This window comes from Drosophila grimshawi, unplaced genomic scaffold, assembly GCF_018153295.1.
Source record: "Drosophila grimshawi isolate 15287-2541.00 unplaced genomic scaffold, ASM1815329v1 contig_44, whole genome shotgun sequence".
Classification (NCBI taxonomy): domain Eukaryota; kingdom Metazoa; phylum Arthropoda; class Insecta; order Diptera; family Drosophilidae; genus Drosophila; species Drosophila grimshawi.
The window spans coordinates 6,359,819-6,381,719 of NW_025063240.1; the positions used below are offsets into that span (position 1 = coordinate 6,359,819).

Genomic DNA, 21,901 nt, shown 5'->3' on the forward strand with positions numbered 1-21,901 from the left:
CTACTCAAATTATTGAATTTTAGCCCAAAGTTAATAATGAAAAGCCATTTTTAAAATTAAAATACTTGCACAAATGTTTTTAATACAAAAAAAAAATGAAATCACAATTTTGTAAGCCAAATGCAGCGTACAATCGAATAGGTAAGAGTAAGAGTTAAGGCCTTTCAACCTTTTCAGCCTAAGACATCTTTACTAACGATAAGCGTCCGCTTTTTTTTTTATTCTATACAACATTTAGATTACTACTAAGATTATTCGCTAATCTCATCGATCACGGGCACATTCTGCAGCTCCGAGCATTTGCGCTTCCAAACGGCGAGCTGTTCTCGCAGCACCTTTTCCTTGGCGGCGGCGCGGGTTAAAAGCACTTTTGCCTTTTGCAACAATTGCGTCTTCTTCGACAGCTGCTCCTTGATATATTTCAGCTCCTCGTCCTGAAAATGTGAGTGAATATTATATTAAATGCTTTATTTATTGATTGGTGTATATTCCAGCAATCGGTGAGAGTAAAGTGTAAATTACTGTGATAAATATATTATAATATACCTTGCCACCTCCGCTGCGCTGCTTCAGCTCCTGCTGCAGTGCAGCAATTTTATTGAGGGCATCGCCATGCAGCTGCTGCAGACGGGCCAGTTCTGCTGGTATGGGTATCGAATCCGCGGAGCTGCGCGACTCTGTGGAGTGTCGGCCATCCTTGAGGAACTTGTTCTCCGAGCGCAGTTTCTCCACCAGATTCCGCAACGAGAGAATCGTGTGCTCCGCGGACTGACCCTGATGCGTGTTCACCTTCAGGCCGCTGCACTTGCACAGCTCGCGACGCAACTCGGTGCGTGCCATTTCCTCCTTGAGCGCAATGATATAGCTGCAAAGGAGTCGTGGAATATATGTTAGGAAAGTGCTAAAAGCAGGAGCAGAGGATGACTTACTCCTCGAGATGTTTAATGCGCTTCTTCAGACGATCGCTGCTGTCGCTCTGCCGCAGCAGATCCGTGTCCAGCTGCAGCTGCAAATTGCGCGCCTCCAGTCGGATGTTTTGGGCCTCGACCGCCTGGCAGCGTTCCTGTAGCTTCTCCAGTTCGGTGGTCAGCGCATTGCTGCCACGCCCCTCCAGCTCCATGGCAATAATCTTGCGCTGTTGCATCTCAATGCGCGCCTTGAGCGCATCAATCAGCTCCGAGTGGCCCTGCTCATAGAAACTGAGGTGATCGCCAGTCGGCTGGGATTGGTTGTGGGCCGGCGAGCTACACTCGCTGCTCGGACCCGTCGTATACGTTTCCGGACTCTCCGATGGCGACGGTGTAAACTTTGGCCCGCCCACATGCTGCAAGTTGGGGCAGGATGGCACACGACAGCATTTCAATGAACTGTGATGACTTTGATGACCAGCTGCAGCTGTCGTCGATGAACCACTGCCTGCTTCTCCTCCTCCTCCTCCGCGGCCACCTCCCGCTGCTCCTGCTCTGCCCAGCTTGGACTCCAGCAGCTGCTTGTCCTTCTCGAGACGGGCTATCGTTGTCCGTGCCGCCTGGAGCAGCGTACGCGTCTTCTCCAGCGCTAACTCTGACTCCTCCAGCCGTGCCTTGAACTTCTCTGCCTGCTGCTGGAAGCGCTTCTGCTTCTCCCAGAGACCCACCTCGTTGGCGCTGCGTGTCCGTTTCGCTTCCAGCAGCGTCTGCTGTCGCTGCAACTGAGCCCGTGAATCCTCTAGATCCAGCTCCAGCTGGTGAATGCGCTTCTGCAGATTCTCGTTCTTGACGCGCGCATTCAGCTCCGTTTTGATGGAAACAACGGGACGCTTGAGCAGCTGCTGGCGCAGGGATTGACTTAAATCCCTCGCTTGCTTCTCGCGTTGGGTGACATTGGCCACCTGGCGACGCAGTGCCTCCATTTGGGTGTGATAGATCTTGTTGGTGGCCTCGGTGCGATTGAGATCCGCAGCCAGCTTGGCAATCTGATCCGCCGAATAGTTGGAAGTATCGTTGATATAACGCTGTTGATCGTCCTGCAAAATGATCAATGATTAACTGTAAGTAAAAACTATTTTTATGAAATATAATTCAATACTGACATGGAAGTTCTTCAGCGTGTCCATTAGATCACGTATGTGTTTGTCCTTCTCCTCCAGGAAGACTCGTAGCTGCTCCAACTCTGGATTACCTGTGCTCTCCATGCATTTCTCCCGATCCTGACAGAGCTTTAATCTATTTTAGTATAGTTAAGTTGTAAGCGTTAATGGGAGCTTTACAGCTTCATAGGATGTATTGTTTTAAGATCGTAATATTCTAGAATCATTAATAACCCAAAGCAAACTCTTATTGTACTTAAGAATCTAGTCTTCTACTCACTTTTCCTTTAGGATATCAATCTCTTCTTCTCTCGTGATTAAATTCTGTTCGCAGTAGCTCAGTTTGTCCTTCAGTTCTTTGATCTGCTTGTGCAGCGTGGGCAGCTCCTTTAGCTCTTCGGTATCCTGTTTCTCCTGCTCGCCGGCTGCCTCTTCATCCACAGCGACAGCCTCAACCGAATCTTCGTCCAGCTCCTCCTGTTCCTGCTGCAGTGGACTTCGATCGTGCTCAAACATTTCCTCAATTCGTTCGTCACTCAGCTCGTTGGTGGAAGTGTCGACAGTAATGCCGCCAGTTGGCTTGGTCTCCTCCAGTTTGGCTTTAAGTTCCAATATTTCCAGATCTTTGGTTTTAATGTTGAAATTCAAGTTGTTTATGGTTGCCTTGAGGGTTTCAATCTCTGCTGTGTGCTTGGTGACCAGCTCCTGGCTTTGTTCCCTCTCCGTTTGCAGCAGATCCACGTACTTTTGTATGGACTGATCCTTCTCGAGGAGTAACGTATGGAATGATAGGATGGTCTGCTCCACAACTCCACCACGCTGACTGTCGGATTCACTGCTCGCTTTGCCCGTCTCCCGCTGTTGAGTACCCAGCTCCTCAAGTCGCTTGTTCGCTGCTTGCAGTCTGATACAGTGGGTAAATAAGAGATTATATTAAGGATTTATATTTCGAGCCACTTACTCTGATCTCAATTGCTGCAGCTCCTGATCTGCCTGACTAAGATCCTGCGCTGTTTGCACTTCTTGATGCTGTTGCACTTTGCTGCCATTGGTTTGGACTGCCGTCTCCAGTAGCTGCACAGCAGCCTGCTCCGTTTGTGTGGCCTCATCCTGGCCGGAGAGTCGCCGGCTCGGCGATCCAATGGGCGATGACTGTTTATCGATCAGTGGTGCTGTGCGTCTCATCGCGGGCACTGGCACCGCTGCCTCCGTATTGGTTGCCACATCCACGCCAGCTGCTTCCTTACTACTTCCACGGCTGGGCTGATCTTCGAAGAGCGCCCCAATCATCTGCCAGTGCTCCGATTCCGTGGCATGCTGCACACGCAACTCGGTCAGCTCTTGTTGCAGCTGCAACTGCTTCGCCTGCAGACTCTCGCAGCGTTGTTCCAGCAGTCGAATTTGCGTCTCCGATTTGATGAGCTTGATCAGCTGCTGGGAGTTCTCCTCGTTGGGTGACAGTTTTCCCTGCACTGCTTGCAGCACTTGCTCCACCAGATCGGATTTGACGTCGGAGTGTTCCAACTCCTGGTGCTCCTGCACGCGTCGATTGAACTTTTGATAGGCGAACACAAAATTGTTAAGGAAGATCAATGGTGTAAATTTGGCATATTTCTCCTTGAGTGTGAACAGCGATCGCTGTAGGAATCTGAAAAGATTGAACAAATATTAAGTTCCCAAGTACACTCAGAAAAAATGCTTATTTCTACAGTTGTTTCACTGGACTAGCGAAGCTTACCTCTGTTTAATGTCGCTGCTGCTGCGTTCCTGCTGGAAGTCCTGTTGAGCCTGTGCCGCCAGCCGTTCCGCTGCCTGCAGCTGCGCCTCCACTATGTCCACGTGCTGCTGCAGACGCTTGCGTTCCACTTCCAAGCGTACAGTTTCCGCTTTAGCTGCAGAAATCAGTAATAAGCATGAGAATCAACGATCAATTAATTTCCTTGTGGAATACTCACCCGCGTCCAGGTCACGCTGCATTTTGGCCAACATCAGTTTGTCATTGGAGCTGCTCTGAAGATCAGCGACCAGGTGACGCAAATTGATGTGATTGTCGGTGATCTCGTTGAGCAGCTTCTGCTGTGACTGTATCTGTCCATTGGCCACCTGCAACAGGCCCTCCAACTGCTTGTTCTTCCGCTGCAGCTCCGACTGCTGACCGCGCCAAGTGGTCAGCTCCTGGCGCTGTCTCTCAAACTCCTCGGCTGTCACATAAGCCAGCTGATAATTCTCACCAATGATGCCATAATCTGCACATATATCCGTCAGCTTCAACTCGCGAAGGAGCTGCTCCGTGGCCTGGGCCAATTGCATGCTCAGCTGCGTATTCCGTTGCTCCAGCTGCTGGCGTTCTTCTGCCGTGCAGGGATGCGTTCTTTGGATGGTTGCCAATTGCTCGCACTTGTCAGCCAGCTGGGACTTGTGCTGTTCCAGCTGTCTGCTTAAGGCCGATGTGTCCTCAATGTAACGCAGCTCCTGACGCTTCAGCTCAGTCAGCAGTTGATCATAATCGGAGCGCATGTATTTATAGGAGCTACTCTGCTCCTGCAGCTGCTTCTCGAGACCGATCGTCTGTCCGTGCAGCTCTTGATTGCAGCGTACCAGCTCGTTGCCATCGGCGGACATGTGCAGACGCAGTTCCTCATAGTGTTTGCGGAGAATGGTCAACTCTGCCAGCTCTGCAGACCCAGGTCTGAGCTGCTCCACAGCCAGCTCGGCGATGACGGGCAACTGCAATCCCTCGACCAACTCATTTGGTGTAGTTGGCCGTGTTGCTGAATCAATAGCCAGTATATCGGACTGCTCCTCAGGCATCTCGGATACATCTCGCATGCTTTGCACTGAGGATAACTCTCCTGTTTCTGATTCGCTGGCATTTTGCTGCAGTAGCTGGCAGAGCGCCTCCTCGCGCGCCTTCAACTCCAGCAGCTGCCCATGCAGATTCTGTGGCATAGCTGTCCCAGCTGGCAGTGCTTCGATGAGGCGACGCAGGAGCTCCGAATCTATGGTGATGTGTTCCGAGGTTGCTTTAAGAATTCAATTGAATAATATATGACATGTAATTCAGGATATTAATTGTAGGTCTGATAATCCTGGAAAGGTAACTAAAATTTGACGCAAGAAATGTTTAACTTATTAAAGGAAAAATTATCTTAAGTTAAACATATTCTGGAGCAGTATCGTTCAGGAATCTATATAGCCATGTGTGATATGGCTGATGATAGTTTATGTATATTATTATTACAGCTGCCTATCCAGAAAGAAATTTCAGGATTGGTCGGCATCGGAGTAAATAAGGAGTTTCGAACTTCTATACAAACTAATAGTAGAGATTGAGATATCTTCATCAAACTTTAAAGATACTCCTCCTTTTAACCATTTCTCTGCAAGGGTGTTTAAGGTTTGGCATGTGTTATATCGTGGACTCACCATCGTATTCCCGCAGCTTCTCCAGTATCTCATACATGCCCATGCGCAGTGTTTCGTTCTCGGCAAGCACATCTTCATATTTGGTTTGCAGTTCCGAGCTGGCGGCACCATCGCCTTGGCCACGCCGTGGCGAATTCTCCAGCGGCGCAGTGGACGGCACCTCGCCAATCTCGCTGGGCTGATGCAGTGACTCATCCAGTTGCGTGGGCTGACCATTCTGCAGCTGCAGCAACTTACGTCTGCAAATTAAACGATTGAGCATTGGATGTGGGCACACTCGCCGCTTGCTCACCTCAGCTCGGTCTTGTCCAGCTTTAGCTGCAACCGCAGCTCCTCGGAGGTGCGCAACTTGAGCACAAGTCTCTCAATTTGTTTGTCCTTGTTGCGCTGCTTGGCGCGCACCTGCTTGGAGAGGACGACCACATCGTCGGGTATGTTGAGCCGACTGCGCAGCACAGCGTTCTCCTGGACCACCTCGTGCATGGCATTCAGCTCCTGCGTATGCCTGCGCAACTGTTTCTCCCTCTCGGCCAGCTTTTGCTCCAGGCCAGAGCAGCGACGCAGCGCCGGCACAAGGCCATCCTCGCCACGCTTATACGACTCCAAAGCGTTGAGGGCGTGCAATGCCTGTTTGGCCTTGAGCACATTATCCTGCTCGGCGCTGTCGAGCAGCTCGGATAGCTGTTGGACTCGGGCATCGGAACTGCGTAGACGCTCTTCGATCAGCTGACAGCAGGCACGTGGCTGTTGAGAATTCTGTGTGCTTTCGTGCTGCACGCACAGTTGATTCATTACCTTCGTCGAGTTGACCATCTCATCCGACATTGATTGCAACTTCGCTTCCAGAGCCTCAATGCGTTTCTCTCGCAACTCCAGCAACTGGAAAGAATATGCATTGAGCAAGTTCCTCAGTAGAAATTTGGAAATTCTGGACTTACATGTCGCAGTTTGGTCTGCTCTTCGTTCAAGGGACTGGGATTACTGCTGGAAGTGGAAGATAGCAACGTATGCTGGCCCGCTGACAGGAACTCTGCTCTCTTACTCATCAGTGCCAGCTCCTTATCCTTTTGATCTAGCAGCTTCTGCCAGTCGAGCACTTGAACCTCATACTTCTCTAGAAATTGGCGCATTTCCTGATCCTGCTTCTCGCGCTCATCCTCCAGGAATGTTACATTGCCTTCCAGTCGGCTGACTTCCAAACACTGTTGTTGTTCCCGCTGCTTCAGCGATTTGCGTTCCTGTTCGAACTTGGTTAGCTCCTTGGTGATCTCCAGCAGTTTGGATTTGATTTCATGCAGTTCCTGCTCGTGCGTCACTATTGTCTTTGACTGGGCAATATTTTGGTTTTGCAGCGTCTGCAAATAACAAAAATTGACATTGCATATATTATAGAATTAATTGCGAACATATTTCTTACTTCAATTTCCCGGAGTAGTCGTTTAATGTGCTTGTTTTTTGTATCGATGCTGTGCAGCATCTGCTCCTGTTTGTCCAGCTCGGACAGCGGATCCGACGAGTCCTTGTCGCTGGCCTCGGCCTGCTGTGCTGCCTGTCGCAGCTGCAGCTGCTGCTGCTTAATCTCCTCACCCAACTGGAAACACATATTTTGAATAAGTTGCACAGTTCAAGCGCAATTTGTGTACTTGCCTCCTTGATCTTGTGCTTGAGTCCATCTCGTTCATCCTCCAGCTTTTGCACCATGCGCTTCAGCTTCTCGTTCTCATCCTGGAGACGTCGCTCACCGCTCTGCTCGAATCGCTGCGCCACCTGACCCTTGTACTCCAAGACGGCCAAGGTTAACTCCAAGGTCTTGCGCAATGATCTCTTGGGCAACTCCTCGAGCGTATCGGCGAGCTCCAGCAGCGTTTCATATAGCTCGTGCTTTTGCCGCGAGCTGAACTCGTGAAACTTTCGCACAGATACAGTATCCGGTATATCCATGCTGGCTCATGCCTGATATCCTTGCTTGAACTTCGTTCTCCGTTCGATTTGGCGGTTCGTTGCGTTCTGAGCGAGTGAAAAGTTTCCGATATGCCACAAACTGCTCAAATCGCTCACAGTGCATTTTTAACAACTTTTATTTTAGTTTTTTTTTGTATTTGCCAGTTGTCGTCATGACAGCTCGGTCAAAACAAACCCGCTCTCTGCTCGCACTATATGGCTATAGAGCTGCGTGCTGCTCCCAGCCAGGGGTGGCGACTCCGACTGACTCACGTGCTGCTGCAACGGAAACGGGGGGTGACCGGCGACTGGTAATGAACTGCGTTTGTTTTTGTTGGCATTTTGTTTTGCTACCAGCTTCGGCGTGGGCTTTTTATACATATGTATAAAAGTTTTCTGACAGGATAATTGCCCCCGGCCCAACGCCCTGCAATGGGGCGTGGCTATAAACAATGGCAGGTAACCAGGAAAGTGTTAATTGGCAAAGTGTCAGTGTCAGAGAAATGCGCGAATTGAAAAACCATTCGAATGCTATTTTACTTTTTTTTACTTCTCCGTCCCTCTTTGACAGCTCGTTGAGTTGGCGTAACAATCGCTGTACAGTTGTCAGATTTACATTTGTCCAATTAATTGAAACTAATGGCAAACGACTTCGGTTACCCCCAAATTTGTGGATTCGCCCTCTGTGAACAGTTGCACTTGCCCACAAATGCCCGAAAAAGACAATAGAATTGAAATGATGATATGATGATTTCATGTGGCCAATTTGCAACTACAGTTTACACCTTTTATTATTACCAAAAACAAACGAAGCTATTAAAGAAAACTCTTTGTATTTATTTGATTTTAGTAGACTTGAGACTTTTTATTTGCTGAGTGCTTATGATTAATATAAGTTTCTTAACCATTTCTTGTTAAATATACACAGAGAAAATTACATTTTTAAAAAAGCAAATCTTAAATTTAGAACTTGAGCCTTAAGTTAAGATATCAAATGGAGAAAGACAACAAATCTGATTTAATGTTAAGCATTCTAGAATAAGAATATATTCGCGCCTTTTAAGCGTTTTTTACTTGAGGCAGTAATATATATTTTTGAAGTATTTCAATTAATTTCAATATCCTTTCCAAAGCTGGTCGTCTTCTTTAGACACATAAAGCGGGTAAATCATTGTTGTTCTTGGCATCCAATTGCAAAAGCATAAACTCATAGTACACCAACGTGGCCATCATCTGAGAGAAGAATAAAATCAATTTTCAGCTTTTCTTTAATGGGAATTAAAACGCAAAAACTCACGCCAAAAAAACTCTGTCGCGTCAGATAGAAGAGTCGAGAGCCGGAGAGTCCTATAAACTGATTGTTCACCTGATGCGTGAATCGTTGCACCTCCTCCGTCCAGTGATCGCTGGGCACCATAGAAAGTACCTCAAGGGGCAGCAACGAAGCCTCGTGAATTCTCGAGGCGCACATAAAGACGGTACAGGTGCGTCCCAGCAAAAACAATAAGCTATACCAGAAATATGCATAATTGATGGGATAACGCAGTTTTCTATAAAATACAAAAATAATTAAACACAAAAATATATCAATCACTTAAAATTACTTACGTGAATATTGTCAACAGCTTATTGCATATGAAGTAAATGTTGTTCAAACAGGATAACAACACAATATGCGACATATTTGCCTCAACCAGATCCATGAGCTCGCATAAAAGTATGTGATGCATGCGTAATTCATGCCACACAGCATCTGTCACATGCTGAAGCCAAAACATGATGAAAATGTGAGTATAATATATATATATAGAAAGAGATTCTTACACGATTTGCCAGCGATAAAACGCGTGTGGCAAACTGTTGAAAGCGTTGAGCCAAACCGATGCTTATCAAAATTATAAACGTATCCATAAAATTCCAAATGAAGGTGAACGTGAAATTCAAAAACTGAAAACAAAAAAGGCTGCATAAGTTGCTGTTGAGTATTCAAATTCCAGCTGCACATACAAACGAATAGAATATAAATATAAAATTGTATGGCATATTATCAAAGAAACCAGCGAATTCCTTATTCATATAGCCACGCAACGGAACCCGAGTCACATTCGCCTGGCAGTTCAAGAACTGCATGCTATAATTATAATAGCTGGATGCATAATACAAACAATGTTCAGCTGAAAGACAATCGAATACAATTCAGTAAAGATACTGACGAGTTATGCGTTAAAATATCAACTCACCCAAAGTCAAACAACCCAAGGTGCAGCCAGTGATGAGGAGTTTAAAGCGCAGACTGCGTTTCGTTGGCGCATATGGAGGAAATAGCATTATAATATCGATACCATTCCAAGGAACTATTAGACGGGACCAGCCGCGGGCCAAGCTAATGAAATTCAGGCAGATTATCATGCCGCTGCTGAAGAATACGACTCCCACTGCGGTTGGAAGTTAGTTATAGTTATATACCCAGTTCTTATAAGAAAATAAATAAAAAGGAATGGTTATCTTGGGCAAGCCGAAGAATATATACCCTTCTAGAACGTAGTCAGATTGCCGACATATAAATTTTACCATATGTTAAATAACCAATGGATTGTTTCTACAATTGCGACATAATATATAAATATTTTGTGGAGACGGAGACGTGTCCTTCAATGCACTTCAAAACTTCAGCACAAATTAAAAAATTTGAATTAATTTCAAGTTGTTATTGTCCATCACATTTAAAATGACTTGACTTTGCCATTGCAATATTTAATTGATAATAAATATATATAAGTTTAGCTTAAAATACACTCTTCATGTGTGGTACTATAACCGATTGGCAGCCCTCGACTTTTTGCTTTAATCTTACCTATATTTTTGGCATTAATACCACCCTCGATTAGCTTTGCAGTTAGACGCATTGTTTTAAAACCACCCAGCAACAAAAAGAGCATCGAGAAGAATGTGCCAGAGGAGCGCAATTGGAATTTGACCAATTGTGGATCGTTGCTGAGTACATTCGCCAGCGGCATCATGCCAAACACCTGAGCCAGGCACAAATCTATAAAATTACTGAAGTAACACCTCATTTCCATAGCGATAATTCCACTTACATGGTCGTATAGCACGATGGAACGTATCCAGTTGCTCCAAGCTATCCACATTTGAGGCACATTGCCATTTCTGGTCAATCACAGTACGTTGCTGTCGTCGTTGGGACTTTAGTTGCACCGAATTGTTAAAGGAATGTTTACGCGCAGCTTGCCTCATTTTGACTGAGTTCTATTTTTGCAGGCAGCTCTTTATGGGCAGCCGTCTAATTATTGTTTATCACGACTGCGTCTGCTACCTGTAATTTGCCTTCATTGGGAGGGTAACCAGTAATTGCGACACATTGCCAACATTTTGTATAGCAACTGCAGCTCAGTGAGCAACTGGCCAGCGGCATGAACGGACAAACTAGTTGGAAATTACTGCACATATTCAGGAGCAAAAGGGTTAATCAGGTGGATGACCATGAAAATAGCTCAGCCAAGGAAATAGATGACGACCAACGAGCGAAACCAACAGACTATGCTCAACTAGACATATTTCATCGAGCTGTGTATCCCAGTAAGTAAAAAAAAAACAAATAACCGATGACTTTTTATATAATTTCTATACACTTAACAGTTATGTTGCTGGGTCAGTGTTTTGCTGTGATGCCACTGACAGGCAAATCCACGGCGTGTTAGGTATTGCCTCAAAGCTGTGCAAATGTTTGTGGCACTGCTCTTTATGGCGGCTAGTTTGGTGCTCAATTTGTCGATGCTGAAGCTTTTGTTCAAGTTTGGCATCACAGCGAAGAACTTTGGTTGGTCTTAACCACTCAAAGGAAGTCTTCTCATACTTCATGTCATTTTCTATTCTCTGTAGGAGGTTTGGTGTTCTACGTCTTTGTGCAGTGCTCTTGCATGTTATTCATAGATGCGGCGCGTCATTGGCCGACTTTAATACGCTACTGGACACGTGTGGAGCTGATCTTTAGCAAGCCACGCTATGAGGTACTCAAAAGAAGTCTGTCGCAACGTGTGCGACTTTCCGCCCTAATCATCATTGGCTGTTCCATTGGTAAGAGTTTGACCACAGCTATTTGACTGGTAATTACTTGGCTCCCCCCTTTGGCAGTTGAGCATGCTTTGTATCTATCCTCTGCGATTATCAGCTACAGGCGACATGCGGAACTCTGCTCAAAACTTCCAAATAGCACAATTGGCGGAGTGTCCTTTGATAAATTCATCGTAATTAACTATCCTTATGCGTTCGAAGTGCTGGCCTATAGTCGTATCATAGCTCTCTATATTATGGTAAGAAAAAAAGGTTTAAATTTGATTATTTTCGATTAATTTGCTCACCAATTTGCATTATAGCTGGTGGCTGGCACCAGTACTATATGGATTTATGGATTTATTTATCATAATGATCAGCAAGGGGTTATCCTATCGCTTCGAGCAAATCTCTAATCGTATTCGCTTGCTGGAGCAAGCGGACCAGGTACCGGAGTCCACATTTATAAAGATTCGCGAGGACTATGTACGCATGTGTCAGCTGCTGGAGCGCGTGGATAATGCCTTCTCCAGTATCATTTTGTTATCTTGTGCAAATAATTTATACTTTATATACGTTCAGCTAATGAACATATTCAAGTGAGTGTTGATCCAATGTCCTCTCAGCTCAGTTAACCCCCTGATTTTCGCTTGCCAATTAGCAAATTGCGCTGGCCCATCAATTATGTGTACCACTGGTACTCGATGCTGTTTCTGGTGAGTCGCACAGCTTGCGTCTTTCTCACAGCTGCCACCATCAATGATGAGTCGAAGAGTGCGCTGGCTGTGCTGCGTCGTGTGTCCGGCAACAATTGGTGCATTGAGGTGGAACGCCTAATCTTTCAAATGTTCACACAAACAGTGGCTTTGTCTGGCAAGAAATTCTATTTTCTAACGCGCAGGCTGCTTTTTGGTGTGCGTATAACTCTTAATTTGTATAGTACTTTAAGTTAATCACCTTTCGACCCGTTTTAGATGGCTGGCACTAAAGTTACCTACGAGCTGGTGTTGTTGCAATTCGATGAACCCAATCGCCGCAAGGGTTTGCAGCCCTTGTGCGCCTGATTGGTGGCAGCAACAATTACAATTTGTCATGCCCGCTGACAGGCGACCACAATTATCTTTTGGATTATTGTAAAAACTAGCTGCTAAATTGTACATAAGCCCACGACACGCCCACTCATTGCCCATTGCACGTATGCATTTCGCTTGAACGTAAACAGTCCCATTTTGGTCATGCCGCAGAACGAAACATTTTTTCGCGCTGTCTCGAAAGGTATCCACAAATTCTGCACTTTGCCTAGCTGAGAATCTGAAATTGATTGAAGAATTTTAATTTTATTTTACAGTGCTTTTCATATCACAAATTTATGGCTTGCTGCCTGTGAGCAATATATGTTCTCATGATGTCAAGGATATCAAATATCGTTGGTTTAGTCCACGCGTATTTTATTCAGCTACCATTTTGATACTCAATCTATGCGAATTTGGGATTGTTTTATATTATGTGATTAGTGTGGGCGTTAACTTTCACACATCCAGCACGCTGGCATTTTATGTTGTTTGCTTGCTGGAGCACATATTCTTCTGGAGATTGGCGTTCAACTGGCAGAGCATCATGAAGCACTGGCATGATGTGGAACAGCTTTTCCTTACCATACCCTATCGCTTCTATGATGAGTACAAGATGAAACGTCGCATTCACATTGTTGTCGGTTTGGTTATGTCATCTGCCTTGGGTAAGCCATTTTACATATTTAATTTATGACTTATTTTGTTACAAAGTATGTTATTTGTAGTCGAGCACTGTCTGCTGTTGGCCAACTCTTTTCACTCGAGCAATCTGGAGCGCACACAGTGTAAAATCAATATGAGCTACCTGGAAGGCGTCTACAAATGGGAACGTCCTTATCTTTATCCCATAATACCATATCACATCTGTATAATGCCTGTGCTTGAGGTGAATCTATACATTTACTTTACTAGGAGGACATTTAATATTCATTTGATTTGTACAGTGGATTAATGAGACAATTGCCTATCCGCGCTCCTTCACCGATTGCTTTATTATGTGCATTGGCATTGGTTTGGCGGCCCGTTTTCATCAACTGCATCGACGCATTGCAGCCGTCCATAGAAAGGTGATGCCTGCTTTATTTTGGACCGAGGTGCGTCATCATTATTTGGCTCTGAAGCGGCTTGTTCGTCTACTGGATAATGCTCTGGCACCCCTTATACTTCTGGGCTTTGGCAATAATATGTCCTTTATATGCTTTCAGCTGTTCAATAGCTTCAAGTGAGTTGAACATTATTTTCTTTGCAACTTTCAGTTTAAAGTGTAGTTTTAATTGCTGTTTAGAAACATAGGCTTCGATTTCATTGTAATGCTGGCCTTCTGGTACTCATTGATATTTGCTGTGGTCCGCACAACTTTGACTATATTTGTTGCATCTTCAATAAATGATTACGAGCTAAAGATTATAACATCGCTGCGAGATGTGCCCGCCAGGGCTTGGAGCACAGAGGTAAGGGATGCAGAGAGAGATTCTCTCTGGCTGAGCTTAGTTCTCATCCAGTCTATGCTTCTATGCAGCTAGAGCGCTTCAGCGAGCAGCTCGGCAATGAGATGACTGCATTATCTGGCAATGGCTTTTTCTATGTGACACGTCAACTTGTGCTGTCTGTGAGTGGAATAATAAGGAATACATTACATATTAGAAGCCTTTGACTCTTTTCGCAGATGGGCACCACAATAATCACCTACGAGCTGATGATATCCGATGTTATCAATCAGGCAACCATCAGGCAAAGAACTGTCTACTGCTAAAATTATCATACTACGAATCGGTGTCCTGCTCAAGGAAACTGTCACCTCGACAGCTAGATTTAATTAGATATTCTTTGAAGTACTCTCAATTTGTTTCAAATGTCATTTCGCACGCTTAACTATTCAGATCTTAACTGCAAATATGTTTGTACATTAGCCAATTTGGCGTCATGCGCCCTTCTGTACACATTCGCTTATTGATTGCAATCCCTTCTAAACGAAATGAATTTTGCTCGCATGCTCACTTGCCAGTAAACAGCCAACCAACCAACCCACAATGAAGCTCAAGCGACAGAGCAGCAAAAAAAATACGCTTCATCGGGCGATTGGGCCATGTAAGTTGAACCATCTGCGAAGCTAATTAAGTACTTCAACTATTCAATTGATTGTTAGTTTAATTAAATGCTAATTTAGCAAAAGTTGAGTTTTATTATTTTTACTTGTGTAGTTTTAGTATTAGCACAATTTTTTGGTGTACTGCCTGTGGCTGGTGTTTGGCCCACTTCGCCCGTTGAGAAAGTGCGCTTTCGCTGGATTTCCCCAGCGCTGCTTGTGAGCATTGTCCTCTTGGTATTCGCCATTTTGGACTGTGTCCTCTCCTCCCGAATTGTGGTCGATCGTGGTCTTAAAATTTATACCATAGGTATGGAAAATAAAGTTAATATTTAATTTATATCCCTTAAACAATTGTCATCTCCGCTCAGGCTCGCTCAGCTTCAGTGTTATCTGCATTGCCTGCTTGGGCGGTTTTCTCTCTCTTTCATACCGCTGGCCACATCTCATCCGGCAGACAGCGCGTTGTGAGTTGGTTTTCCTGCAGCCTGGCTATGACTGCCAGTTGGGCCGACAATTTGGTCATCGTTTGCGCATCTGGGGCATGGGCATGCTACTCGCAGCACTCGCCGAACATTCAACGTATGTGGGCAGTGCCGTATACAACAATTTTCGGCAAATCCATGAATGCAACTTGGATGTGGACTTCTGGTTTAACTACTTTCAGCGCGAGCGTCAGGAGCTCTTCGCCGTGTTTAATTTCAATTGGCTGCAGGGCATTTTCATTGAGTGGACCACATTGGCCATGACCTTTGTGTGGAACTTTGTGGACATCTTTTTGACCCTCATCTGTCGCAGTATGCAGCTGCGATTTCAGCAGCTACACTGGCGCATTCGTCAGCATGCCGACAAGCAAATGTCCAGCGAGTTTTGGGAGCAGCTGCGCTATGATCTGTTGGATCTAAGTGATTTGCTGAAGCTGTATGAAAAGGAGCTGGCAGGCTTAGTGCTTTTGGCCTGCGCCCACAACATGTACTTTGTGTGTGTGCAGTTCTTTCACAGCTTTAAGTAAATACTTCGAACATATATATTTTATGGGATCAGCATAAACGTATTCTTTTCAACTCTTCACAGGGCGAGGGGCAGCTTTATGGATGAGTTGTACTTCTGGTTTTGCCTGTTCTATGTCCTAATCCGCATGTCCAATATGATGTTTGCTGCCGCCTCGATACCGGAGGTAGCTCTGGACATTTCCTATACACTTTTTGAAATACCCACTGAATATTGGTGTCTGGAATTGAGGCGTATACACGAAATCGTCATAACAAACACATTTGCCCTGAGCGGTAAGGGTTATTTCCTTTTGACCAGGCGTCTGATCTTTGGTGTGAGTATTACTTATCAAAATATATATATGGGACATATAATTCTATAACCATTGCTTCGTTGGCAGATGGCTGGTACCCTGTTGGCTTACGAGCTGGTGCTGATCAGTCAAATGAGCGACTCGGAGGTGCAAAAGAGCATTTGTAGTCGCGGTCATGGCTCTGCCAGCATTTTCTCGTAGTCCGGCCACTTATAATCATATTGCATATTTTATGAGGCTGTCAACGGCAGACCTGCAATTTGCCCAAATGATTGTAAACAGATAAGCAAAAAAAAAACCAACAAAAAAAACCATGTAATTCGCGTGTTTGGCATTAAAAGAGAACTCCTCCCACCCACATAATATTTTGTTGACTTTGACAATTCGCAATGAAAATATCCAATTGCAGTTGGGCACCAGACATGGCCAGGACCATTGGTGATACGACAAGGCGCCGCAAGAGCGCAAAGCTTGTCAATTTTTGGCGTGCGGCACGACTTGACGGCGAGTAAGTAAAAATGAATCAATGAGAATAAATCGGATTTGGCTCAAAGATCATTGGCAATCTTAATGTCGATAGTGTGGCACGCAATGCAGCCATGAAGCAGAAATTCCGATTACGCGGGCCAAGAAGACATAAGCAAAGAGCTGATAAATTACAGCGCAACAAGGTAAAGGAGGCAGTGCAACGCGCTGACAGAGGCAGCTACGTTCACAGCGGTTCATTTCTGGAAGCCATCCGGCCAGGTGACCAACCAATTAATCCATAATATCTATAATCTATGCTGTTGAGCAACTTAATCAAATATCTTTGAACATCCATCTACTTTGTAGTTTTGATAATTGCCGAGGTTTTTGCACTGATGCCAGTGTGTGGCATAAACTCAAAGCATGCGGAGGATTTACATTTTCGCTGGCTGAGTTTTCGCACTTGTTATGCACTGATTGTAATTGTTTTCTTTTCAATTGCCTCGGGATTTTTGGCTGCGTTTGTGATGCGTGTGAACTTTGATTTCGATTCGGTGGAAACGCTCATCTTTTATGGCTCTATATTTGCCATCGCTGTGGCCTTCTTTCAACTGGCTATGAAATGGCCAGCCGTCGTTTTGGAGTGGCAAGTGGTAGAGTCCCAATTGCCCATGATGCGTACGGAACGGGAACGATCTGCATTGGCTATACATATACGAAAGATTATAATCATTGCCATTGGTTGTTCGCTAGGTAAATATATGTTTATATAATCATTCCATCTCCTGAGTACATCGGCCTTTTTGCAGTGGAACATCTGCTGAGCATGCTGTCCAGCATTTATTATGTGAATGCCTGCCCGGTGTTGCCAAACCGACCCATCGATAGCTATTTGGTATTGAATTTTTCCATGTTTTTCCATTTTGTCGACTACAATTCGTTCCTGGGCATAGTTGGCAAGGTGGTCAATGTGCTGGCCACATTCGCCTGGAGCTTCAATGATATATTCGTCATGGCTGTCAGTGTTTCTTTGGCGGCACGTTTCCGTCAACTCAACGACAATATGCTTCGTGAGGCCAGATTGGTAAAGTTGTAATGAATGCAAACTTATTCAGTATATATATTATTTAATCTTGCCTTGCAGCCCACTAGCGTTGACTATTGGATCCAATGTCGCATCAATTTTCGCAATCTTTGTAAACTATGCAATGTTGTGGACGATGCCATATCTGTTATAACCCTGCTATGCTTCAGCAACAACCTTTACTTTATATGCGGCAAGATTTTGAAGAGCTTACAGTAAGCTATGAATATGAAATCAAATAATTGCTATTTTTTATATATATTTTTTTTGGTTTATAGAAAAAAACCTTCTGCATCGCATACGGCTTACTTTTGGTTTTCGCTGGGTTATTTACTCTTTCGCTCTTTAATACTCTCGCTGTATAGTGCCAGCGTCAATGATGAGTCCAAGCGTCCGCTGCGCATCTTTCAGCTGGTGCCCAGACAGTATTGGTCCACAGAGGTAAACAGAGCCGCAAGCGAAGTGATCATTTCATTTCACTCTTTGATTTGCAGCTGAAGCGCTTCTCGGAGGAGGTGCACATGGATCAAGTGGCTCTGACGGGCATGAAGTTCTTTCGGCTTACGCGTGGCGTTGTCATTGCGGTAATAAATCTTCAGGTTCTAGTTTAAAATGTCTATTTATAATATGCATTTCATTTGTAGGTGGCTGGCACAATTGTGACCTACGAACTGATTTTACTGCAGTTCAACAAGGCGGACAAAGTTAATGATTGCTATGAACATTAAGTTCTAGAGCCCCATGCTATCAATCCATCACAATTTGTAGTTTTATACACCTGGATATGTGTCACGCTGAAACTTTAATTATAGTTTAGTGCAAAACAACAGGTGTTTTTAATGGCACGACATGCAGGCAAATAAATTGGATCCAGCCACAGTTGCTGGCACAAAATGAGCTTTCTGCCCTAGTTGGTATGTAAATTTCGATGAGTTTTGTGAGAGCTGGGAATCTTAATATAATGTAAAATAAGCTCATACATTATTTAGTGCTCTTAAGCAATTATTTGAACAAACCTCGATGGAGTCTGTTGAGCGCTTGAAAAGTGATGAGGAGGAGGAGAAGGGTAAACAATAATTGCTTTAAGCATCATAATAATGCATGGAAATTCATGATCATCTTAAGAACTGAGCTTTAGAAGACGTGAACAATTTCTGTACAATGGCAGCTTGCTTTGCGAGTGAATCAAGCCTGAGCAAGCAGTAAGCCAATTCGCCAATTATTAGTGGTCAGCTCAATGTCGTTTGTCATCGCATTCTTCAGTTTCTCTGGTATGGCTGCCTTCTCCACAGCCACTTGCAGGTCAGTTCCTCCAGAGATTGTACATAGATGAGCTTGCTCCGGTATTTTGTGCTAATTCACAGAGAACAATTCGAATTAGATAAAAGGAATAAACTTTCCTAAATTAAGTTTAAAAACCTGACAAAGCAGCGCGCCATCCAAACCAAGAATTTAATCCCAAATGTGGAATGCACCAAATAGATGTCCTTCAGACTCTTGCTCCAGCGATGATCCAACTAAAAATTCAAAATTGGTTTTAATAATTTAAAACTTGATGTTAGCCCTTACTGTTTGAGCCATGAATATGATGGCATATTGCGCCGACTACAGCCGCCCCGAGCACATAGTCATCAGTGACGATTAGGCCACATCCATGCAGACCTAGAATCCATCCTTATCCAGCTGCAACTGGTGTGACATCAGGAGACGTGGTGAATGTTCACAGTTCGTGAGGATGTACTCCAAATCCGAAGTCATCATCCAGCAAATGATTCCAGGTCGTCGTAGGCACTTTCAAGATCGCGTGCCAAACGCAGCAGTGGAACAATCGACATTTTTTGTTTATACTTTATTCTTTGTATTGTAATATACATTTTTCTTTTGCTTCTTTCTTTCTTTAGCAGCAGTTACGCGTCGTTCAACGGTTCGAACATAATTGCAGCCGAGAGGTAGACGGATCGGGCTTTTTATACCAACGCCAAAGTGACACACACATACACACATACAACACACGTTGACAGTTAAATCAACAATTGTTGCTGTTGCGCTCTTGAAATTTCTCGCTCTTTCGGGACCACGCTTGAAGTTGCTCGCTCTTTCGTGGCCTGTGCATGCTTCCATGTGTATGCGTGAGTCAGTCGGCAATGTATACTTCGCACGTTCGCTCTCATCCCTCTCGCTCTGTATTACACACAAAAGCTTCTGCGGCAAACCAAATGTGAAAAAAGTGCATTTGCTTAAGCGCCTGCATTTTGAAATGCTTAACTCTCATCTCATTATTGCTGCTGTTGTAAATGTAATGTTTTAAAATGTTAAAGTACATCTAAGCTTGCAGGGGGGTTAGAGAGAGAGAGAGGGGCTGACGTTTCGCAAGTGCATTGAACTCATGCTATCTCTGTTTGCCGCAACCGGTTTGTTTGTTTGTCATTCTCTTTTTTTTCAATGTGAACAAAAAAATGATTAAGTGTATGTGTGCATGTGTACATGTGACCCTCCCTTTGCGGAAAATTGCATGTGTATGTGTGTGTTCACTTTGTCAAGAAAGTGTTTGGACACATTTCTCATATCTTTTGCACAAACAAATTATTTAATTATTGACTTTTATTTATTACCTTATTTTTCTACTACTTCTTAAAACTAGTTAAAAAGAAAATTAACAGGTTCTTTGGTTTTCACAATTTTGAAATTGTACAAACCAAAATTAGACATACTTTGTACTGTCAAGAAAGTGTTTGGAGAACTGCTATTTACGATTATTTATTTACGATCCCTTTTCGGCCAATCCCATTAGAAATTACGTCTTTTTTGTCTTGCATTTCGTTTATGATCCTGAACGTGCTCTGTTAAAAGCAGTCTGAGACTGCTTAAGTAAAGTGAAGGTAATTCCCAAAATTTGGTTCACATCCATTACCGAATACATCATTGTCAAAACAGGCTAATTTGTGTGTGTGTGTGTGTCTGTATGTGTATGTAAGGCGCACACTTACACATGCACATGCTTCATATGGACATACATACATATTTATGTACACACACACCCCAGAAAAGATATGCCCTTTTTTTAGATAACCGTTATTTACTTTTGATCTATTCAGCACACCCCATAATTAATAACGAGTACTTTGTTTGTTTTTTTTTTTTTATTTTTTCAGCACATAATTATGATGCCAAACTAAATTACAATAATACCATGAAATAAATGCGTATTTTTTTATATGTGTGCGTAATTAAAGGGTATATATATATGTATATATAAATATATATAAAGATGTGTAAACAGACATTAAATGAGATAATTGATTAATAATTGATTAACAATAAACGTTTGTATGTTTTCTGCATACTACAAATGAATAGAACATCTTCACTTGTCATCGCCCTGCTCCAGTTCCTCCTTGCCGTTATCCTTGACATTGAGATGGGCGGGGCCGACTTGTTGGATTTGAACGATGCGTTCACTGCCCTTATCCTCGATAGCCGCCGGCTTTGGCACACTGACGGTGAGCACTCCGTCCGAGGAGAGTGACGAGGCGACCTTCTCGGCCTCATAGCCATCGGGCAGAGCATATCGGCGGACAAAGTGCCGTGTGATGAAGCCGTGATCATCCTCTCGTTCCTCGTGTTTGCCTTCGACCACAATGGAATTGTTCACCACTTTCACGTTGAGTTCACTCGGCTTGAACTGGGCCACATCCATGCACACCTGGAAGCCATCTTTGCCCACCTTGGACACTGGTCCGGCACCCACACAGCCCACCTGTTTCTCCAGCTGGCGTATCTGCTGGTCCAAGGGCATTGCGGTCAAAGCCATGTAAGGATTACGTTGCTGCCGCTGGCAACAGTAGGGTGCATCGTAGAAGGGCACAACCGACAACCGGTTCAGGTCATCAGCGAGGCTCAGAAGCAGTGGAAGATTTGCCATTTTGTTGCTTGATTTTCCTTGTAATAGCTTTTTAATTGAAGATATCCTTTTTGCGGAACACTTGCTGTGTAGTGGACAGACTGACGATTTGTTATTGCGTCGGTTATTCGAATCGAACTGATGCCAACGACGCAATACTCCAGCTATTTATAGCTGCTTGAGTGGTGGATTTTCACACGACTCTGTGCGACAGAGCGAGATGGCTGACAACGACACAATGTTTGCCGAAAGTTCTAGCTCTGTAAATGTTCTCGAAATCGCTCGAAAAAATGTATTTCCGCATAAGTAAATACACACAGACACACACACACACATGAATATATACGCAACGTTATCTATAAATGAAAGTGAGAGTCTGCCGATAAGACAACAAATGTTTGCCGCTCAAATGGATGTTGGAGAGCAGCTAATGAGAGCAACAAACACACAACAACAAGCTCAAAAGTAAGAGCAAAA

At 44.3% G+C, this 21,901-nt stretch overlaps 8 protein-coding genes and 1 pseudogene across 8 annotated transcripts; 5 read left to right on the forward strand and 4 right to left on the reverse strand.

Moving 5' to 3' along the window:
- Nucleotides 1-81: 81 nt before the first annotated feature.
- On the reverse strand, nucleotides 82-7,492 carry LOC6558903 (centrosomal protein cep290). Its single transcript, XM_001985056.3, has 13 exons — nucleotides 7,142-7,492; nucleotides 6,912-7,085; nucleotides 6,433-6,849; nucleotides 5,787-6,373; nucleotides 5,495-5,733; nucleotides 4,024-5,091; nucleotides 3,807-3,960; nucleotides 3,030-3,716; nucleotides 2,349-2,972; nucleotides 2,072-2,204; nucleotides 930-2,005; nucleotides 547-865; nucleotides 82-434 (listed from the first exon to the last, which is right to left on the reverse strand). Exons 1-13 carry the CDS (start codon nucleotides 7,433-7,435, stop codon nucleotides 252-254), a joined length of 5,955 nt encoding a protein of 1,984 aa, XP_001985092.2. The 5' UTR covers nucleotides 7,436-7,492; the 3' UTR covers nucleotides 82-251.
- A 924-nt stretch (nucleotides 7,493-8,416) lies between these two features.
- On the reverse strand, nucleotides 8,417-10,765 carry LOC6571211 (gustatory receptor for sugar taste 61a). Its single transcript, XM_001997382.3, has 8 exons — nucleotides 10,534-10,765; nucleotides 10,290-10,481; nucleotides 9,676-9,870; nucleotides 9,443-9,609; nucleotides 9,260-9,382; nucleotides 9,044-9,198; nucleotides 8,733-8,985; nucleotides 8,417-8,668 (listed from the first exon to the last, which is right to left on the reverse strand). The coding sequence occupies exons 1-8, from the start codon at nucleotides 10,688-10,690 to the stop codon at nucleotides 8,582-8,584; spliced, it is 1,329 nt and encodes a 442-aa protein (XP_001997418.2). The 5' UTR covers nucleotides 10,691-10,765; the 3' UTR covers nucleotides 8,417-8,581.
- Nucleotides 10,766-10,866: 101 nt separating this feature from the next.
- On the forward strand, nucleotides 10,867-12,594 carry LOC6558925 (annotated as a pseudogene).
- Nucleotides 12,595-12,721: 127 nt separating this feature from the next.
- On the forward strand, nucleotides 12,722-14,464 carry LOC6558936 (gustatory receptor for sugar taste 64b). Its single transcript, XM_001985053.3, has 7 exons — nucleotides 12,722-12,781; nucleotides 12,855-13,244; nucleotides 13,305-13,465; nucleotides 13,524-13,801; nucleotides 13,865-14,030; nucleotides 14,099-14,188; nucleotides 14,246-14,464. Exons 1-7 carry the CDS (start codon nucleotides 12,742-12,744, stop codon nucleotides 14,330-14,332), a joined length of 1,212 nt encoding a protein of 403 aa, XP_001985089.2. The 5' UTR covers nucleotides 12,722-12,741; the 3' UTR covers nucleotides 14,333-14,464.
- LOC6558940 (gustatory receptor for sugar taste 64c) lies at nucleotides 14,457-16,252 on the forward strand. Its single transcript, XM_043215576.1, has 5 exons — nucleotides 14,457-14,667; nucleotides 14,781-14,975; nucleotides 15,037-15,673; nucleotides 15,740-15,992; nucleotides 16,059-16,252. Exons 1-5 carry the CDS (start codon nucleotides 14,610-14,612, stop codon nucleotides 16,170-16,172), a joined length of 1,257 nt encoding a protein of 418 aa, XP_043071511.1. The 5' UTR covers nucleotides 14,457-14,609; the 3' UTR covers nucleotides 16,173-16,252.
- Nucleotides 16,253-16,318: 66 nt separating this feature from the next.
- LOC122322568 (gustatory receptor for sugar taste 64e-like) lies at nucleotides 16,319-16,741 on the forward strand. The gene is made up of 2 exons (XM_043215326.1): nucleotides 16,319-16,479; nucleotides 16,552-16,741. Exons 1-2 carry the CDS (start codon nucleotides 16,361-16,363, stop codon nucleotides 16,739-16,741), a joined length of 309 nt encoding a protein of 102 aa, XP_043071261.1. The 5' UTR covers nucleotides 16,319-16,360.
- Nucleotides 16,742-16,752: 11 nt separating this feature from the next.
- LOC6558944 (gustatory receptor for sugar taste 64e) lies at nucleotides 16,753-18,251 on the forward strand. The gene is made up of 6 exons (XM_032743351.2): nucleotides 16,753-17,192; nucleotides 17,249-17,523; nucleotides 17,584-17,738; nucleotides 17,802-17,964; nucleotides 18,018-18,107; nucleotides 18,168-18,251. The coding sequence occupies exons 1-6, from the start codon at nucleotides 16,835-16,837 to the stop codon at nucleotides 18,249-18,251; spliced, it is 1,125 nt and encodes a 374-aa protein (XP_032599242.2). The 5' UTR covers nucleotides 16,753-16,834.
- A 55-nt stretch (nucleotides 18,252-18,306) lies between these two features.
- Nucleotides 18,307-19,465, reverse strand: LOC6558950 (rho GTPase-activating protein 68F). Its single transcript, XM_032743207.2, has 3 exons — nucleotides 19,093-19,465; nucleotides 18,943-19,040; nucleotides 18,307-18,876 (listed from the first exon to the last, which is right to left on the reverse strand). Exons 1-3 carry the CDS (start codon nucleotides 19,102-19,104, stop codon nucleotides 18,783-18,785), a joined length of 204 nt encoding a protein of 67 aa, XP_032599098.2. The 5' UTR covers nucleotides 19,105-19,465; the 3' UTR covers nucleotides 18,307-18,782.
- Nucleotides 19,466-20,737: 1,272 nt separating this feature from the next.
- On the reverse strand, nucleotides 20,738-21,547 carry LOC6571615 (heat shock protein 23). Its single transcript, XM_001997762.3, has one exon. It carries the CDS (start codon nucleotides 21,443-21,445, stop codon nucleotides 20,888-20,890), a length of 558 nt encoding a protein of 185 aa, XP_001997798.1. The 5' UTR covers nucleotides 21,446-21,547; the 3' UTR covers nucleotides 20,738-20,887.
- Nucleotides 21,548-21,901: the final 354 nt, after the last annotated feature.

Bases quoted from the DNA above. Each gene is read 5' to 3' on its own strand.
- LOC6558903 (XM_001985056.3), bottom strand. From the start codon at position 7,435: ATGGATATACCGGATACTGTATCTGTGCGAAAGTTTCACGAGTTCAGC. The intron at 7,086-7,141 runs GCAAGTACACAA...ATGTGTTTCCAG, and splicing joins TCAAGCACAAGATCAAGGAG to TTGGGTGAGGAGATTAAGCA. The intron at 5,092-5,494 runs GTGAGTCCACGA...GAATTCTTAAAG, and splicing joins GAAGCTGCGGGAATACGATG to CAACCTCGGAACACATCACC.
- LOC6571211 (XM_001997382.3), bottom strand. From the start codon at position 10,690: ATGAGGCAAGCTGCGCGTAAACATTCCTTTAACAATTCGGTGCAACTA. The intron at 10,482-10,533 runs GTAAGTGGAATT...GTAATTTTATAG, and splicing joins CCATCGTGCTATACGACCAT to ATTTGTGCCTGGCTCAGGTG. The intron at 8,986-9,043 runs GTAAGTAATTTT...TGTATTTTATAG, and splicing joins AAGCTGTTGACAATATTCAC to AAAACTGCGTTATCCCATCA.
- LOC6558936 (XM_001985053.3), top strand. From the start codon at position 12,742: ATGCCGCAGAACGAAACATTTTTTCGCGCTGTCTCGAAAG. The intron at 13,245-13,304 runs GTAAGCCATTTT...TGTTATTTGTAG, and splicing joins GGTTATGTCATCTGCCTTGG to TCGAGCACTGTCTGCTGTTG. The intron at 14,031-14,098 runs GTAAGGGATGCA...GCTTCTATGCAG, and splicing joins CCAGGGCTTGGAGCACAGAG to CTAGAGCGCTTCAGCGAGCA.
- LOC6558940 (XM_043215576.1), top strand. From the start codon at position 14,610: ATGAAGCTCAAGCGACAGAGCAGCAAAAAAAATACGCTTCATCGGGCG. The intron at 14,976-15,036 runs GTATGGAAAATA...ATCTCCGCTCAG, and splicing joins TCTTAAAATTTATACCATAG to GCTCGCTCAGCTTCAGTGTT. The intron at 15,674-15,739 runs GTAAATACTTCG...AACTCTTCACAG, and splicing joins CAGTTCTTTCACAGCTTTAA to GGCGAGGGGCAGCTTTATGG.
- LOC122322568 (XM_043215326.1), top strand. From the start codon at position 16,361: ATGAAAATATCCAATTGCAGTTGGGCACCAGACATGGCCAGGACCATT. The intron at 16,480-16,551 runs GTAAGTAAAAAT...TAATGTCGATAG, and splicing joins GCGGCACGACTTGACGGCGA to TGTGGCACGCAATGCAGCCA.
- LOC6558944 (XM_032743351.2), top strand. From the start codon at position 16,835: ATGCCAGTGTGTGGCATAAACTCAAAGCATGCGGAGGATTTACATTTT. The intron at 17,739-17,801 runs GTAAGCTATGAA...TTTGGTTTATAG, and splicing joins AAGATTTTGAAGAGCTTACA to AAAAAAACCTTCTGCATCGC. The intron at 17,965-18,017 runs GTAAACAGAGCC...TTTGATTTGCAG, and splicing joins GACAGTATTGGTCCACAGAG to CTGAAGCGCTTCTCGGAGGA.
- LOC6558950 (XM_032743207.2), bottom strand. The intron at 18,877-18,942 runs GTTTTTAAACTT...TCTGTGAATTAG, and splicing joins ATGGCGCGCTGCTTTGTCAG to CACAAAATACCGGAGCAAGC.
- LOC6571615 (XM_001997762.3), bottom strand. From the start codon at position 21,445: ATGGCAAATCTTCCACTGCTTCTGAGCCTCGCTGATGACCTGAACCGG.